This window comes from Empidonax traillii, unplaced genomic scaffold (assembly GCF_003031625.1).
Source record: "Empidonax traillii isolate 1590-97213 ecotype Southwest subspecies unplaced genomic scaffold, ASM303162v1 scaffold240:size1935192, whole genome shotgun sequence".
Classification (NCBI taxonomy): Eukaryota; Metazoa; Chordata; class Aves; order Passeriformes; family Tyrannidae; genus Empidonax; species Empidonax traillii.
The window spans coordinates 1,368,782-1,384,950 of record NW_020955433.1 but is presented as its reverse complement, the minus strand read 5'-3'; the positions used below and the strand labels follow the sequence as shown (position 1 = coordinate 1,384,950).

The window sequence follows — 16,169 nt, the reverse complement described above, 5'->3', positions numbered from 1 at the left end:
TAATCAAAGAGACAGAAACAACCGTGGATTATCCTCCTGAAGCTTGCAGTTACCACGCACTTGGATTCTCTGATACAATCTGTATGACAATATGTATATGGATGCTCTATATGTATACAGAACATCCACATGTACAGTTCAATAAATCAGAGACTGTGCAACTTATGCATAAATTCAATTTCTCAGTTCTTTACCTTTACTAAAATATAGCTGTGTAGAATCATAAGGTTTGTAGCCATCTCAGAAGAAATTTTAATCTTCTGGGTCTTTAACTCTGAATACATACTGAAAAGAACATCACGTGCATTTCGGTAGTTTCCTTAAGGAAAAAACAACAATGAACAGTAAATTTAATATTTCATAACAATTTCTTTACTTCTGACATAAAGGGAAGCTGAACAGGAAGTTATGTTGATTCTTAGAGTAAAACCGTTGCATGGCAGTTTCTTTGGAAAGCCACAGGCACCTTTTCACAGTATCCTAAACAATATCAGCCAGGGAGTGAGTTAGGTAAAAAAAACCCACTACTTGTAGAAGTGATCTAAACAGTAGCAAAATATGTATGTAGATGACAGTTTAATGAACCTTAAAAGTGGAAGATGCTGTCTCCAGTACATTGTTTCCACAATAAAGGGGAGAAAAGGTATTTTTAGAGCATTTACAGATGTTATTTCTTTTTGTTCTTCAACGACAGATATTCAAAAGCTATTGTTTAAATGTTAGTTTAACATACTTTTACATGACCGTTTGCTTTGGCAACTCCCTGCCTCTGCAACCAAGCAAACCCCAAACCTGTTGAGAGATGATTAAAGTTGGAATTCAGTAGGTTATACTGCTTCAAGGTTATTATCAAAAATTGTTCAGAAACCACAGGATTCCATTAAATTATCCACATACTGAAAACAACTAGCGTTTTTTGTGGTTAGACTATTCTTAGTTGTTTGTTCTTGCTTTGTTTTGGGGGCTGGTTGGTGGGTTGGTCAGTTATTTGGGATTTTTTTCATTATTAATGTCTGAGGAAGACTTACTCTTTGCAGCTGGAGGCATTTAAAGGAAATTGCAGATTCAGTTATTTCAGCAAACTATTTTCCTTGTCTCCCTACGTTTCTTTATCACCAAATGTTTTTACTCTACAGAGCAATTTGAATCAAATAGAACAATTGAATCAAATTGTGGAATTTGTGTGAGGCAGTTAAATATCACTTCAGAATTAGTTGCTGGAAAACAACATTATTTTTTCATGCTGTGTTTCTTGCTCTCAGAACAATAGGACCAGTCCTAAAATCATGTGATTTCAGAGATTTCACAGAATATTCTGAATTGGAAGGGACCCACAAGGATCAATGAGTCCAACTCTTAAGTAAATGGCCCGAATGGGGATCAAACCCACAACCCTGGTGTTATTAGCAACATTAGCACATGCTCTAACCAACTGAGCTAATCCCATAAAAACAAGTTCAAGGAAAATTGCACATGAAATGGCATACCCAAACTAAAATACCAAACAATATGACGTAAATATTATTGTTATGTGGATTTTTAAGGAAAAAATGAACTATATTTGGTGCAAACTTCAGAATCAAACTCACTGAAATCTGCTGAAGAGGGGGATGATCTAAAACTGCTCGTCACCAGCAGAAACAGTTACTGCAAGATTGGTGATTTTAATGAGACAAATATTGTGCTTCTTATTACAGTTGCAGAACACATCTGTACTATTAGGGAATGAGAAATACACTGTGGGATTCTGCCTTTTAGATACAAGGTTTCAGATTCAGAGAAGCTAGTAAATATTTAAACTCTTGAGTCTTTTCATTTCCTGCTTCTGTAATTAGCACAGATGCATTATTCACTACTATGATGGATTGAGAGATTTGCTTGCCAAGGATTTCAGAGAGGTTTTCCCACTCCTTAGCCCAATGCTGTGAGCAGCCCATAAATGTTAATTTGCCTGGGCTGTTCCCAAGGCTGCTGTTTTTCCTTTATAGATTTTTTTTTTTTTACATAATTGAAATGAAAAGCAAGCAGTGTTATGGTAGGGTTGTTGCTGGGCTACAAAGGAGAGTGAATAATGGAGATGATAGCTATTTTGCTTTTAGCCCTGTCTCTTATTAGTTTTCTCTATTTCTAACTTCAGCTAGCCATTACAGGGGAAAACAAGGTTTAAGTAAGAGTGTGTCTGGTCCTTCAACAGAAATCTTCTCCTGTACACATCTTCCAATGAAAAAAGTCATGTGCAAAGACTAAAGGATCAGTATCCAAGTCAGAAACAACATGTAGAAATTGCAATTCTATGACCTGGGATACACAGAAAATTAAAGTCACAGGCTGTCTTAATCACTACATTTACTTGAATATAATAAAGCGTACCAATATTTTCCACAAATTTCTTTTTTTCCTCAGTATTTAATATACAGGTATGAGTCCTAATGTTTTCACAAAGGCTGCTTTCAATTAAAAATTAAACTTGAATATAAATTCAAAGCACCAATACATGTCTTCTCTAACTATAATCCTACATAAATAACAGTATTCTAGGCAGGGTATCTGAGGAGGCAGCATCAGAGATGCTGTCACATGAGGGAAAACAGACTTACCTGAACACTGCTCCTCCCTGGCAATTATTATGGCAGTTCTGGCAGCCTCTCGGTACTGCTTCAGTGCCATGTATAAGCGGAACAGGTACTTGGCATCCTTAATGAAATCATACAAAAGCAATTAATACACACTGCTGTACTCCCTTGCTTCACTTGCTCACCCCACCACTCTCTAAAGAAAGCAGACAAGCTGGCTGGTTTCGTGAGGAGCTCTTTGTATCAACAGGGTTCAGCTGTGCCCCATTCACCTGCAAGGCTCGGCTGTCAGTGAACTCACAGACACCCAGGGAGTCCTGGCAGGTCACTGCCCAGCCCTGTCCATGTGGATGCAGACAGTCACAGACCACCAGGCACACGGAGAGTTTTACAGGTGGAAACCCAGCAGCTTCAGATGTATGGGCAGTTATGGTGCCAGAAAAGAACCAAAGGACTCCTTTTAGAAACAGAAATCTTGCTAGAAATGTTTGAACTGCCTTATGGATTTATATGCAAACACTGCTTAGTGAGGATAAGCACGACAAAGTCTAGCCATTAAAGAGTGTAGTGCTCTGGGACCAGATGGTAAATATCCAAGACAGCTAAAAAAAAAGAAAATCAGGGAAGAATCAGCTAACAAAATGCATAAAATTTATCATTTGGTATACCATATATTTTGATGGATTATATGATTCAAGAATGGCAAGTGGAGCAAAGGGTTTGCCCAAAAACTGGCAATCCAACAGCAGGCAAATTAGTGAAATAATTTTAAAACAAAACTAAAAAAACAAGGTGGCAGTATTGTAGAAAACAAACATGAGTTCTCTTTTTGTAAAGTGTACTCAAATTTCTGTTAAAAAAAAATAACGAGAAAGGAGAATTGGTTTTTTTATAAGGATTTTTAGGATATCCTCAAAAGAGGTAATTCATAAAAATACAGCTAAAATACAAAATAAAATGACCTTGCTTATGTTGAAAAGGAATTACCAAGTGAAAAACCTCCCTGGGCTAGTGTCACTATTTTATATCTTTAGCAGTGATTTCTAAAATGGGATCAACTAAAGAAGTTTATACATGATAATCTTTTAACTAGTAAATCAGGATTAAGTTAAGCTGAAATATTGTATATAGTGGTATGTTTCCAATGTGAATGTACAAATCACAAAAAAATGACACTGGTAGCTTTACAGACAGTTTAGCAAAAAAATCCAAACCAACCAATTCTGCATATTAATAGTAAATCCAAACATTTACAATGTGAATTCTATGTTAAAATGATATAAAAATTATATTTAAAGAATTGAACTTCAAAGAAACAGAAATATGAAGGATATAAAAACATTTTCTTACAGAGAAGAAGAATGCAAGGATTAACTTGCTACTTGAGAAGCAAAGAAAAAAATGACAAAAAAAATCACAGAAATAAAAGCAAGAGAGAAAGACTGGCATACAGAAAAACGGAAGACATATTCCTCTTTTAAACTTGCAATATAAGGAAAAATATTAAGTGACCAAAAGTAATTACTGTTAAACTAATGATGGAGCAGAATTTTTAGTAACACACGATCAAAAGGCTGAACATCTTAAGAACTGTAATTTAACAATAATGAAATAGTTATTTGGACAATAAAGTAACCACAACTACTTACATTAGCAGATATTATTTATCCACTGTAAACTGCCTTAAAAAGGAAAATTGCTATTCCCTGAGTGAGGTGAACCAAAAATTATTTATGATGTAATTCTTCTCAACTTCTAACATCACCTCATGACCACAGATGGCCATTCCACTGATGACAGCAGAAGGCTGCACTACTTCCCCATCCAGGCTGCTTCTGCTTTTTCTCCTGTTGCAGCAGGAGAGGATTCTGTCCCAGCATGGACAGGTGGCAAATACATGGTATTTGCCATATCCTAATTATATTTTACTTAAATAATATATTTGAATTACTTACACGGCAGCCACATGGAGGGAAAAAAATAGAAGGTATTTAAGGAAAATTAGTCTCATGTTTTACTTTTATATTCTTACCTCTAAAATCATTAAGTTTAAAAGCAAAAAGTGCAGGAAAGAATTTTCTACTGACAATGCATTTCCTAAGGCCTTTAGAAAAATTTATTATTGCAATCTAACTGATATTAACATTGGATAGCCATGATTTTAATTTAATTTTCCTTTTTAGAACGCAAGTACTCAGAAAATATGCACACAGAAAACAGCAGAACCTTGCTAGTTAACACTCCCTGAAAGAAGACATATGACAAATTATGAATCTTTACATGTTAAAGTTAACAATCACAATAGCTGACAAAGTAATATATTTAAGAAATAGTTTGTAATTGGTCAGATAATAATGTATCAAAATTGTGAGCATAATAATATTATTATCAATATATAATTAAAATGCCATATAATTTTGGCTGTGGAAGATTTAAAGCAATTAGTCTGCTGTGAGTGATGATCTGGTTTGAAGATCAGTGCCTGAAATGATTAACAAGTTTCTGCTGCATGGCTACTTTTAAGTTCACTCTTTCAGCTTTACAAAAATGCCACTACATAGAAGCTGCTATTGTCTAAAAACAACTCAACTTGCTTGGTAAGTTCAAAACCAGTCTCCATAGCATAATAAAGATGAATTGTTTTTAAATTAATTTTTAAACAAATACGTATGATTTGATAAAGTAAAATTTTGTTACTCACTGAGAGAGACTATGGTAGATTGGATTAAAGCATTCAGAAGAACAAGAGAGAGCTTTTAAACAAGGAAAAGAAAGCTCTGCATTGAAGTTCAAAACAATGCTAAATATGGCATTTATGGCATTCACAAAGTTCCTAAGTGTTTTCTAAAATCTTTAGAACCTTTTCACTATGGAGATCACACTGTAGTTCCCTTCTCTTACCCAATCCCACATACTTCTCTGAACAGGCTGCTATTTTGGGAAGAGACTGAATGCTACAGTTTCTGTCCACCCAACTTCCAGTATAAATATAAAATTAGTCTTATTTACACTGATATTGCATAGACTTTTCATCCAATGTCTCCAACAGCTTAATTCTCTTTGGGCTCTTGCAGTTGAATTCTGTCTGCTTTGCTATGTTTTTGCTGCTCTCATAATTTTTTCTTATGTTTATATTTCATATTACAGGTAAAAAAAAGAGGTAAATCATAAAGATCTAGAGGTCTGTTTTGGTTTTATTTTATTTTATAAAAGCAAAGTTTGCTTGGCCATCAACTGCCCAGTGTCTCTAAAAGTCTAAAATATCTCTAGGCACAATACAGAGAGAAAGGAGAACTTCCAGTTTCCAAACAGAATCACAAAGCAGAGCTGTAATATTAGGGGTGAAGTAACTTACTGCACAAGAGCGTGGCATCTTCATTGTTACCAAACCTTATTCCCCTCAGTAAGGCATAACTTACTCTTCCATATATGTAATTTTGCACATGAACTATATTTACCATGAGTTTGTACGAGACCCTAAATTTCTTGACTAAGCAATTGATTGCAGGCTGCAGTATCCTCACCTGACATCCATCTTTCACAGTAGAAACACGAGTGCCACACCACCTAGCTCACATTCCAGCTCTGCTGTAACAGGCAGTAAAACTTCAAGCAGTTCAGCCACTTAGTTCCATGAACTCAAGCCCGAATATGACTGAATGTACTACAAGTTCTATTATCATCAGAGCCAAAAAGGGACTGGGAAGACTGTTTTTCTATAGCTCAAACTCAGAAAACCAGATAACCTTCAGCAGTCACACTGTAAAAGAGCTATTTGTTATCTCAAGCTCTATTGCTGATTTTCTGGTGTCTGACATTTTTACAGTGGACATTTTTAATTTGTACTGGAAAAAAACCAATCATACTAACGTAAGAAGGTCAAAATTTACTTCTTGTATTGTAGATACAGCATAGACCTAATCGATGCTCTGCTTAGCTTGTGAATTATCCCCTTCTTTTATTACCATAGCTATGGCATTGGCAGCTAATGAACAAAAATCTGTCAACAAGTATCTTCTAACTCCCAAATATGTATATACAAGAGAAAAAGATGAAACAATCTACCAGTCTGCCAAAAGCCTTTTATTACACCCAGTGAGTTATTTGCTTTTAACAAAGGAGCAGGAAACCTGGAAGAAAGGGTAATGGTTCTTCCTAAATTTTATGAATTGATCACATGAAATTAAAAGTCTCATAGCACAGAGTACCTCATATCTCATGTCCTAAATAGTATAAAAGAAAAAGAATGTAAGGTTCTAAGTGTCCAGAGAAGATTTTCTGTAACAGTAATGAGTGAAAACATAAAACAGTACTTTATTCTTCTATTATTAATAAAATTTAGGAAGGTCTGTCAAATTTTCAAAAATCTTCAAATGTGCCTCTTGTTTTTTCCTAATTTTCTATCATAAAATAAAGATGCAATTTTAATCTTCAGCCAAGAGCAGAAACTCTGTGCTTTAGTTTACAGAACTACAGCCTGTATCTGCAGATGAAACTGACTGTGAATAATCAATTCAAACTCTAAACTAAATACTTCTACATCATAAGAAATCCAAAAAGGAAGACTATTTTGTAGTTGCTTTGGTGAAGCTTGTGAAACCATGGTCATTAATCACTTTGGAAATCAACAGGAAGCTGCTAATTTTGAAAATCTGTCCAACATCTTCTTATGCCTTATATTGATGTGTGAACACAAGAACTAATGTAGCCTGGCCAACTTCAGGTTTTTGACCTCCATCTCCTATTTAGTACCTTCTTTTCTCCTACTGCAACAGTTTGACCAATTCTCATGTCACAGGAAGGGATCAGTGCTGTAGCTGGTCTCCAGACATACACATGCTGGCTGTCCATCTGGGAAAGGCAACAGCCAGCTGGCAAACCGGCATGAACAAACAGCTAAGTTTTGTCTCTTACCCTCAGCAGGAGCATTAATTTGGACTGCCACTGTCCAACTACCTGTTTTCATAAAGATGAGTGAAGAAAGCTTATTATATCTGAGATAGTTACTTCCTTTCTGTATTTCTGAAACTGAAGTTAGCGGGTGAATGACTCGCAAAGTGATCATCGGAGTCTCGCTCCTTAATGAAACCAAGCTAAAGCACAGTCCGTGTCTACCAAAAATTTTAGGACAAAGTAAGGTCAAAAAACCTTGTAGCATACAACGTGACACAACAGCACTGATAAAAATACAATACCTGGGGCATGCCATCACTCTCTCCCATAAGATAGTCAATCAGCTGATTTGTTAGGGCTTCATCTTTTGCCCGTCCCACCTGTTAAATAAAGACAGAAGAAATCACTATATGAAAGAAGAATGAAAAATAACTTACTCATAAGGAGGCTTTCCATAAGACGCTGAAACTAGATAGATTTAGAACATGATTTTTTTAGTTCTGTGTGTTCAAACCAGATGATTCTTTGGTTCATCAGTTTTGACATGCAGTAGTTCATACTTCTTTTATAATGTGTTATGTTGGGATTTCTACATATGTTTAGATATCATCTTTACTGATACAGTGTTCCTCCAGCATTCTGTCCACTGATGCTAGGAAAATGCCACAATACTGAAGGTAAACTTCTTGAAGAGATGAAGAATTTTTTATTTTATCAAAATTGCTTACTGTTTCAATTGCCATTTCTATAGCCAAGTTATCTTCTGTGCTTGGACTTTTCATAAAGTGCCTTAATGCCTAAAATGATACAGAAGAAAAGTTAAAACTGAGACATGTGAAATTAGCTTTTCCCTAATTTTTATCTCTTCATTTTGACAGACAAGTAGCAAACTAAATGCTTATCTCGACTACAGAGGTAGCAGCTGCTCTTACAGATACTTCACAAGAAACACTTGAGTCTTTGCCAAATTCTGGTGTACACCTTCAGCAACTGTGAAGGATGTTTGCAGCAATAGGGTGAGAAGAAATTAAAGATTAATGTGCACTGGACCCCCCTGCACCACAGTTGAAGGAGTTGTCACCTACAATGGCTGTAAATTGCAAAAATCAATCATATTTTTTTGGTATGCACTCAATATGCAAAAGCCAAATGTTTAATAAGCATCAGTTCATTGATTTGTAACTGATCAAAAGGATGTGTGTCAATCAATATACTTTAATTAACATATTTTCTTAAAAAAAAAAAGCTTTCAGTTAGGGCATGCTACGGTATTAAATGAATTAATTACTTGGCAACCAAGTGTTCACTGGTCTAGGCAATAAAATGTAAATAAATTCTACTAATGTGGATCATCTTGAGATATGCTGACAGTAGTACATCACTGACCTATCTGGAGCTTCTGCTGCTATGAAAAGGTTATGTGCATAGCAGTGTATAATTCACAGAATACAATCGAGATAATTGTAAATATAAATAGTTTGCTTTTGGTTTTACACTTTAAAAAATTTCAGTATGTCATCAGTTAACGCATTTAAAATTTACCCTGATTTTGAAGTATTTTTTGTACAGTTTCTATGAAAATTCAACTTCCACTATTTTTAAGTACTGACCCGTCCATATTGACCACACAGCAAGAAAAATTTTCCCGCCTGAAAATGTTTCTTTTCTGCTTCAAAATACAGTGCAATGCTCTGATAATCTTCATTGCTAGTACTTTCAGAACCTGCAACAGAGAGATCACAGTGATAGCAGAGTATTCTTATTAAGTAAGATAAAGGCCCTAGTGAAGGAACAAACTCCTATTCTTTTTTTTTCCTACTGACATTCAAAGAAAACCAAAGCCAGACAAACTCAGACTATGTCCTATACATTTCTTTCTATTTAATCAGACTAAACGTCAGACATTAGGAGCTAATAATGCAGTGAAATATTTGTTTTCCCAGGTTTTACATCATAATGGGATTTCTGTTTTTCATAGAATCATAGAATGATTTGGGTTGAAAGGGATCTTAAAGATCATCTAGTTCAGACCCCCTGCAATGGGCAGAAACACCTATGGATTAACAAAAAAATGCTGTAGGACAGGCAAGATTTGAAAACAACCCAGACTGAAGACCAAGGGAGGTACCTACACTGAAAGTAAATCCTGGTTTCTAAGACTGGGAAACAAAACTTCACATCCCTTGAATTATGATTTCTAATTGGTTCAAATCAATTAAAAGAAGAGCAAAACATAATGCAAGCAAAATATGAACCCAGAACACTCACTTATGATATCAGCATAAATCTCCATTTTGTTGTGTTGTTGAGCTAATGTGAAAGCTTCATTATTACACTTGGACATGACCAGGAATTGGATGGCAGAACCATAGTCACCAAGCTGCAGAAAGAATCTAATCAGAATAACAAATTAACACCTTAGTACTAATTAGCACAATGAACACACCAAATGTTTTAGGAATATAGTATATTTTGTGGCATACAAATATGATACATTTCTAATTAATTTTGTATCTTGATTTTTTATTAGATTGTTTAGATCTTAACTGTTTTAACTAGGTTACAAAAAATTACTTTAGTATAAATAATACCGCATGGCAATTTTTATTACTGTTTAAACTTATGGCTTCAGGTTAATATAATTTTAATCAGATAGTTAAGAAAAAGAAAATCAGTACCTGTTAGCTGTCAGAATCTTAGAGAACTCAAATCAATGCACTGAAATATATAGTCTGGCCAAGTACCAATAACCAGAGTCTAACATGTTAGCAAGCCTCACAAACTTCCCATAGATATAGCCTATTTCACTCTTTTTTATTTTAACCTGCATAATATGATTGTTACCTGGCCACCATCTTTGCTCCTTCAAGAGACTGTGTTTCCCTCACAATATTAACAGCCTTTTCAGGATTATTAAGGTGATCCAAATACAGTCGAATTACACTATCCCATTGTTTTGCGTGTTCATAAGCTACTACAGCTTCCTGGTACCTGCAAAATAATTGTTCCATATCAGTTTTTCTAACTTTTAAATAACTCTTTATAATACAGTGTGAAAGAAGCATACAATATTTTAGTACTGCAAGATTACTCTGTGACACCTTCCTTGCAGTTTGCATATAATAGCCTTGTTCTGCATTTACAACAGCTTTTTTTGGTCTCTATTTCATTTTCCCTTGGGAGAACAAAAAGCAGAGGCAACAGAAAAATTACTATTTTTGACCTACTCTGCCAGCATCCCTTTTGGTATATATTAAAAGCAGTTCATCTGTTCCATCAGCAAACATCATCTGTTCCTTATGAAATCACTTGGGAGTGAGAGAACAATAAAACCCAAACATGATAACTAGTTCTACAATTTTAAAAATAAAGCCTCTTTTCTGTTCTGTAGACAAGATCAAGAAATTTCTCATTCTCCTACTACTCAATTGACACAAACAGTATTTTCTAGTTTTACCAATGCAAACATGTAGCTTTGGTGCTGTTTCATATTATAAACTATCATTATTTCAAAGCACATTTATTTACAGGTAAGGACTAGGAGAAACTACACTTTGTGATTAAATATAACCTATTTGGGGCCTTCACTTCAGCTAATAACTTCACATTATTCAATATTTTGCAAGTGCAGCCATTAAGATGTAACAGCAATGAAAAAATTTCTTTCATGATTATTCTCCCTTTGAGTGACCTTTAAAAATCACAGATAAGGAGTCATTAGAACCCCACTGAACTTGAACACTCTGCTGAGTAGAATACTGCATAAGGTGCAGTACTTTAAAACCTTCAATGATTTTTGTCAAAAATATATTAATGCTTTGACAGGGAAACAATCAATTAGAAACACACTTCTGATACTGTGGAAGGTCTTCAGATTATGTTTCAAATCTTCATACAACAACTAAATTTATGTATTTTAGAATCCATTTTCACAAGGCTATTCTATGCAGAATTTTCAGTCCGTGTTTGACTATATTTTACAAAAAGACTGATGTATAATGATAATAACAAGAACAATAACAGCCATAAACCAGCATGCTTTATATTAAAAAAGAGCATTCAAAAATACCTGCCATCTGCTTCTTTGGCCTTTGCATATTGTAGGTGAATCTTTGGAGATGAAACATGAGGCAGAAGTTCACCAACCTTTGCCCTAGAAAGATAATAGTTATTTAATAAATATATTTGGAGTTAAATTTTGTTCAGTAAAACTGTCACATTTATATCAACACTGAAATGAAGGCTAAAAAAGTATTGAGCACAATGCATGTAAAGCTTTAAAGGCATTTTGATGTTTTCAAAACACTGCACTTCATAGATATAAGAACTGGAAATTATTTTAATTTTTCAAATAAATGAATGTAATATTGCAACATAATCTTTAGAGCACTCATATGAAAAAGAAGGGGTTTTCTTGAACTCTGCTCCAATCAGTTCTTAATATCAGGAGTCCATAAAATGTAATTAGGCAAGAATTAAGTCCTTAAATCTCTCAGCAAATTGTACTTTTTCACTGGAGACTTCACAATAATCAAATTACCTTAAAAAAAATGAAAAAGGTATTGAATATAATGCCAGCAATTTTGGCTATTCATGATATTGACTCCACTTGAATAATTTCCAACTGTGTGAATACTCAGTCTCAGCTATGTATTTTATAAAACTGAAGAAATTTTATGAAGTAACAAATAAAATGACCAAATTCAGTGTGCACATGTACACATCCAAAAAGGACTCGAAACTGCAAGTAACTTATAACACACAGAAAAAGGAACAAAAAATATTATCTCCAATTTACAGTATATTTAAAACAACATAAGCTTGTGAGAGAATCTGTAAACTTGGGGGAGAGAACAATAAAATTAGTGAAATGTAATTAATGAGGCATTTGTGCCACTCAGGGAAACACTCCTTTCCAAAAAGTAGCACAACAAGTCCTTTGAAATATAACATTTCCCTGAAACCTGTACTTACCAGTTTTTACACCGGATGTATACTGATGCTGCCTTGTCATAATATTGTCCCTTTTCATACAGCTGAGCAGCTTCTGAAAATTGCTACAATATTGAAAATCATAAAAAAAATATTCTCAATTAAGATTATAAATAAATAGTTTAATGAATTCACATATTCACTCTTAACTTTAACTCAAATTTTGAGTACCTTCATATTCTCCAGGATAGCTCCACAGTCTCTTTTTAGTGACCTGCTGGGATGTTTAATGGCCTGGTTTACCCCTCGACGGATGTCTCCCATTCGGATGGACATCTGAGCCACTCCAGCAAGGCAAGCTTCATCATGCTCCTGGTACTGGCAATCAAATGAAAAGCAGTAACTATAGATAATACATTAGAAATATCAGCTCACCAAAGCCACAGTAACCAAGCATTAAAACAAACTAACAAAATGTAACAAAATCAATTTGGTCTCAAAATTCTTGCCTAGCTGCAGCTCTCACTTATTTAGAATATTTCAGCTTAGTTTTCAGCTTAAGTTTTGTCTTTAATTTTCACATTTTGCTTACAGGATCTGTCCAGACCAAGCACACATGAAAAGACTGTTTTACAGATAGCTCAGTGCCACTCTTCTTTTTCCTCCAAAAACAAGAGTAGAAAAAAAGAAACTACAAGCAAGATATTTCCTTTTTTTCTTATTTTTTTTTAAAGGTAGTAAGGCCACTGATGTTTCATAAAGCCAAATGGCTTGAATCCAGAGAGGATTAATATCATTTATGCTGCTTTGCAATAGACATTTTGTAAATATTAAGGGAAATAATGCCAGAATAAGGGAGGATCTACTAAATATGATGTGCATTTTCTAACACAATACTTGTCTTTTTATAGATAACAATCCAGTAAAGGGCAGAAGGAATAATTAGGACTTTTGATATAATAAGGAAAATCCCACCAATATTTTCTCTGACATTTGTACATTGTTATGAAACTGTCCAAATTATAAAAATCTAAGTTTAGTTATACCATGTTAATACAATGGTAAACCACTGTATACCTAGAGAAAGCATCATTCTGTATATTAAGAGAAGTACAGACTACTATCTTGAAAACAATAGGAATAAAGATTTAGAGCTGCATTTAAAAAAACTGGGATCGAAATGAGCCTGAAATATGACAACTTAATGTATGTTATGACAGTACAATGCTATAATTACTAGAAAAGGAATTACCTTATTGTTTCCAGTGATCCCCTTCTCATAATGTGCCAGAGCATTAATGTAATCACCCCTAAAAGAAAACTGGAAGTTATACAGAAGAATATTTTTAACTGGAAGAGATGGTTACCTTCCTTCTACACAGATTATGCATACTTGTCTCGCTTTAGACATGATGACTGCACAGAAGGATGTGAAGTATGTGAGAGTTACACAGCATGTCATGGCACTTCCCAAGGACTTGTATCAAGTTCTTAGTCAAAGAAGCACTCCATCTCTCAATCCCACTGTACTGAGACCAATAGATCTCCCTTAAAAGACAGGCAAAGAATCTATACCTACACAATACACCTCAATAGTCTCATCTCTACTTGCACATTCTTCTGGAAGAAAAATGAAACTAACCTATTAAATTATTTAGAAATTTTGCAACATAAAAACAAAGGTGACTTTTTTCCTGGAGTATATTCAGAACTCAAGTTACAGATGGTTGCAATGCCTCCACTCCCTCCTTTCTGTGACCAAGTGTCCTCCCTCAGTGCCAGGGGCACTGCCACGGGGAACAAGCTGTCTGAAAACTACTAATAGGTATGACTTTTTCCTTCTCGTTTAGACATTAAACAGACAAGGTTTTATTTGGGAAGAATTAACTATAAAATAGACTTTAAAATCATGGCAAATGGTTAATACCTTCTGTCTTTCAGGGACTGACCACCTTGAAATTTGACACACCTTTACCTGAAAGACTTTAAAAATGAAGGCTAATGGGCATTTAAGGAAAGATAGGCAAAAGGCAAAGCTTTTATCCAAGATAAGAAGGGCTAAATGATTTGGACTTTCTCTGTTTTCCAAGCACTTGCCTGCAACAAAGTATTTATTAAGTAGATGATATTGTATAGTGGATCTACCAGTTGCAGAGAACTCAGATATACTGAAATTAATGAAAAGTAACTATTATTTGCTAACATATGTCTCTAGCATGAACTATTCCTTGAAAAACTCCTCCTCCTCACACTATAGCTGCAAGACCTCACAGAATCGTCTCTCAGCAATGCAGTCGCCGGAAGCATCTCAATTCTCTGTTCTCATACTGAGCATGAGCATTGGTTTAATATTCTTATACTGCAACCTTACAGCAGAACTTACATGAATTCAAGCTGCATTGCATATTCCTTTGATATGAAAGGGATTTGGTCTGGGGCCAAACGTTTAGCCAGCTGAAGTGCACTGTCCCAGTGCTGCAGGTCTTTTCGCATCTATTAACAAAGAACAGTAACATTTTCTGATGCAAGTAGCAAATTCAGAATTCTGTTATGAACTTGAAATTATTCTAAATAAAAATACTGAGTTAATATTCAAGAAAGATTCAGATAATTTGAGAGACATTCATCCTAAAAGAATGTCTGTTAGGATGATGGCCTACAGGAAACTACAGGTCTGTCACTCTCACTTCAGTGCCTGGTAAAATTATGGAGAAGATTATTCTGGAAGTTATTTAAAACACCAGAAAGACAACACAGTCATTGGTCACAGCCAGCACAGCTTTGTGAGGGGCAAGTCCTGCTTGACAAACCTCATTTCCTTTTATGACAAAGTAACCCACCTAGTTTATTAAGGAAAGCTGGTTGATGTGATCTTTCTGGATTTCAGTAAAGTTTTGAATACTGCCTCACACAGGATCCTTCTGGACAAAGTGTCCAGCATACAGCTGGATAAACACATCATGTGGCAGGTGAGCAATAGGCTCATGGTTTGAGCCCACTGTGTAACAGTGAATGGGGTAACATCAGACTGGTGACCTGTCACTAATGGGGTTCCTCAGGGCTCCATCTTGTGCCCTGTGCTCTTAAACATTTTCGTTAAATGACTTGGATGCAGGACCCGAAGATAAAATAAGTTTACTAATGATACCAAACTGGGATGAGCTGTTGACCCCTTGGAAAGCAGGCAGGCCCTGCAGGGAGATCTTGACAAGTTAGAGGGATGAGCAATTGCCAACTGTAATAAGTTTAACAAGAGCAAGTGCTGGATTCTGCACCTGGGATGGGGCAACCCTGGTTATATACACAAAATGGGGAACGAGATGCTGGAGAGCAGCACCTTGGAAAGGGACCTGTGGGTCCTGGTCAATGGCAAGTTGAATATGAATCAGCAGTGCCCTGGCAGACAGGAGGGCCAACCGTGTCCAGAGGGGTATCAGACAAAGCGTTGCCAGCCGGTCAAGGGAGGGGATTGTCCCGCTCTGCTCTGCACTGGGGCAGCCTCACCTTGAATATTGTGTGCAGTTTTGGGCACCACAATATAAGAAAGATATAAAGCTCTTAGGGAGTGTCCACAGGAGGGCAACACAGATGGTGAAGGGCCTTGAGGGGAAGCTGAATGAGGAGCGGCTGAGGTCACTTGGTCTGTTCAGAGGAGACTGAGAGGAGACCTCATTGCAGCCACAGCTTCCTTGTGAGGGGAAAAGGAGGGGCAGGCACTGATCTCTTCTCTCTGGTGACAGTGACAGGACCCAAGGGAATGGCCTGAAGTTG

At 35.6% G+C, this 16,169-nt stretch overlaps 1 protein-coding gene across 2 annotated transcripts in view; it reads right to left on the bottom strand.

Annotated features, from left to right (window-relative positions):
* Nucleotides 1-16,169, bottom strand: part of WDR19 (WD repeat domain 19) — a 47,762-nt gene that overhangs the window by 13,101 nt on the left and 18,492 nt on the right. For both annotated transcript variants that reach the window (XM_027888536.1, XM_027888537.1), the window contains 12 exons: nucleotides 14,782-14,891; nucleotides 13,651-13,708; nucleotides 12,630-12,776; nucleotides 12,441-12,523; nucleotides 11,536-11,619; nucleotides 10,311-10,457; nucleotides 9,735-9,859; nucleotides 9,077-9,189; nucleotides 8,195-8,263; nucleotides 7,769-7,846; nucleotides 2,598-2,694; nucleotides 195-319 (listed from right to left, as the gene is read on the bottom strand). In XM_027888536.1, the coding sequence (XP_027744337.1) occupies nucleotides 195-319; nucleotides 2,598-2,694; nucleotides 7,769-7,846; nucleotides 8,195-8,263; nucleotides 9,077-9,189; nucleotides 9,735-9,859; nucleotides 10,311-10,457; nucleotides 11,536-11,619; nucleotides 12,441-12,523; nucleotides 12,630-12,776; nucleotides 13,651-13,708; nucleotides 14,782-14,891 (1,236 nt within the window). The remainder of the gene's footprint in view (nucleotides 1-194; nucleotides 320-2,597; nucleotides 2,695-7,768; nucleotides 7,847-8,194; nucleotides 8,264-9,076; nucleotides 9,190-9,734; nucleotides 9,860-10,310; nucleotides 10,458-11,535; nucleotides 11,620-12,440; nucleotides 12,524-12,629; nucleotides 12,777-13,650; nucleotides 13,709-14,781; nucleotides 14,892-16,169) is intronic.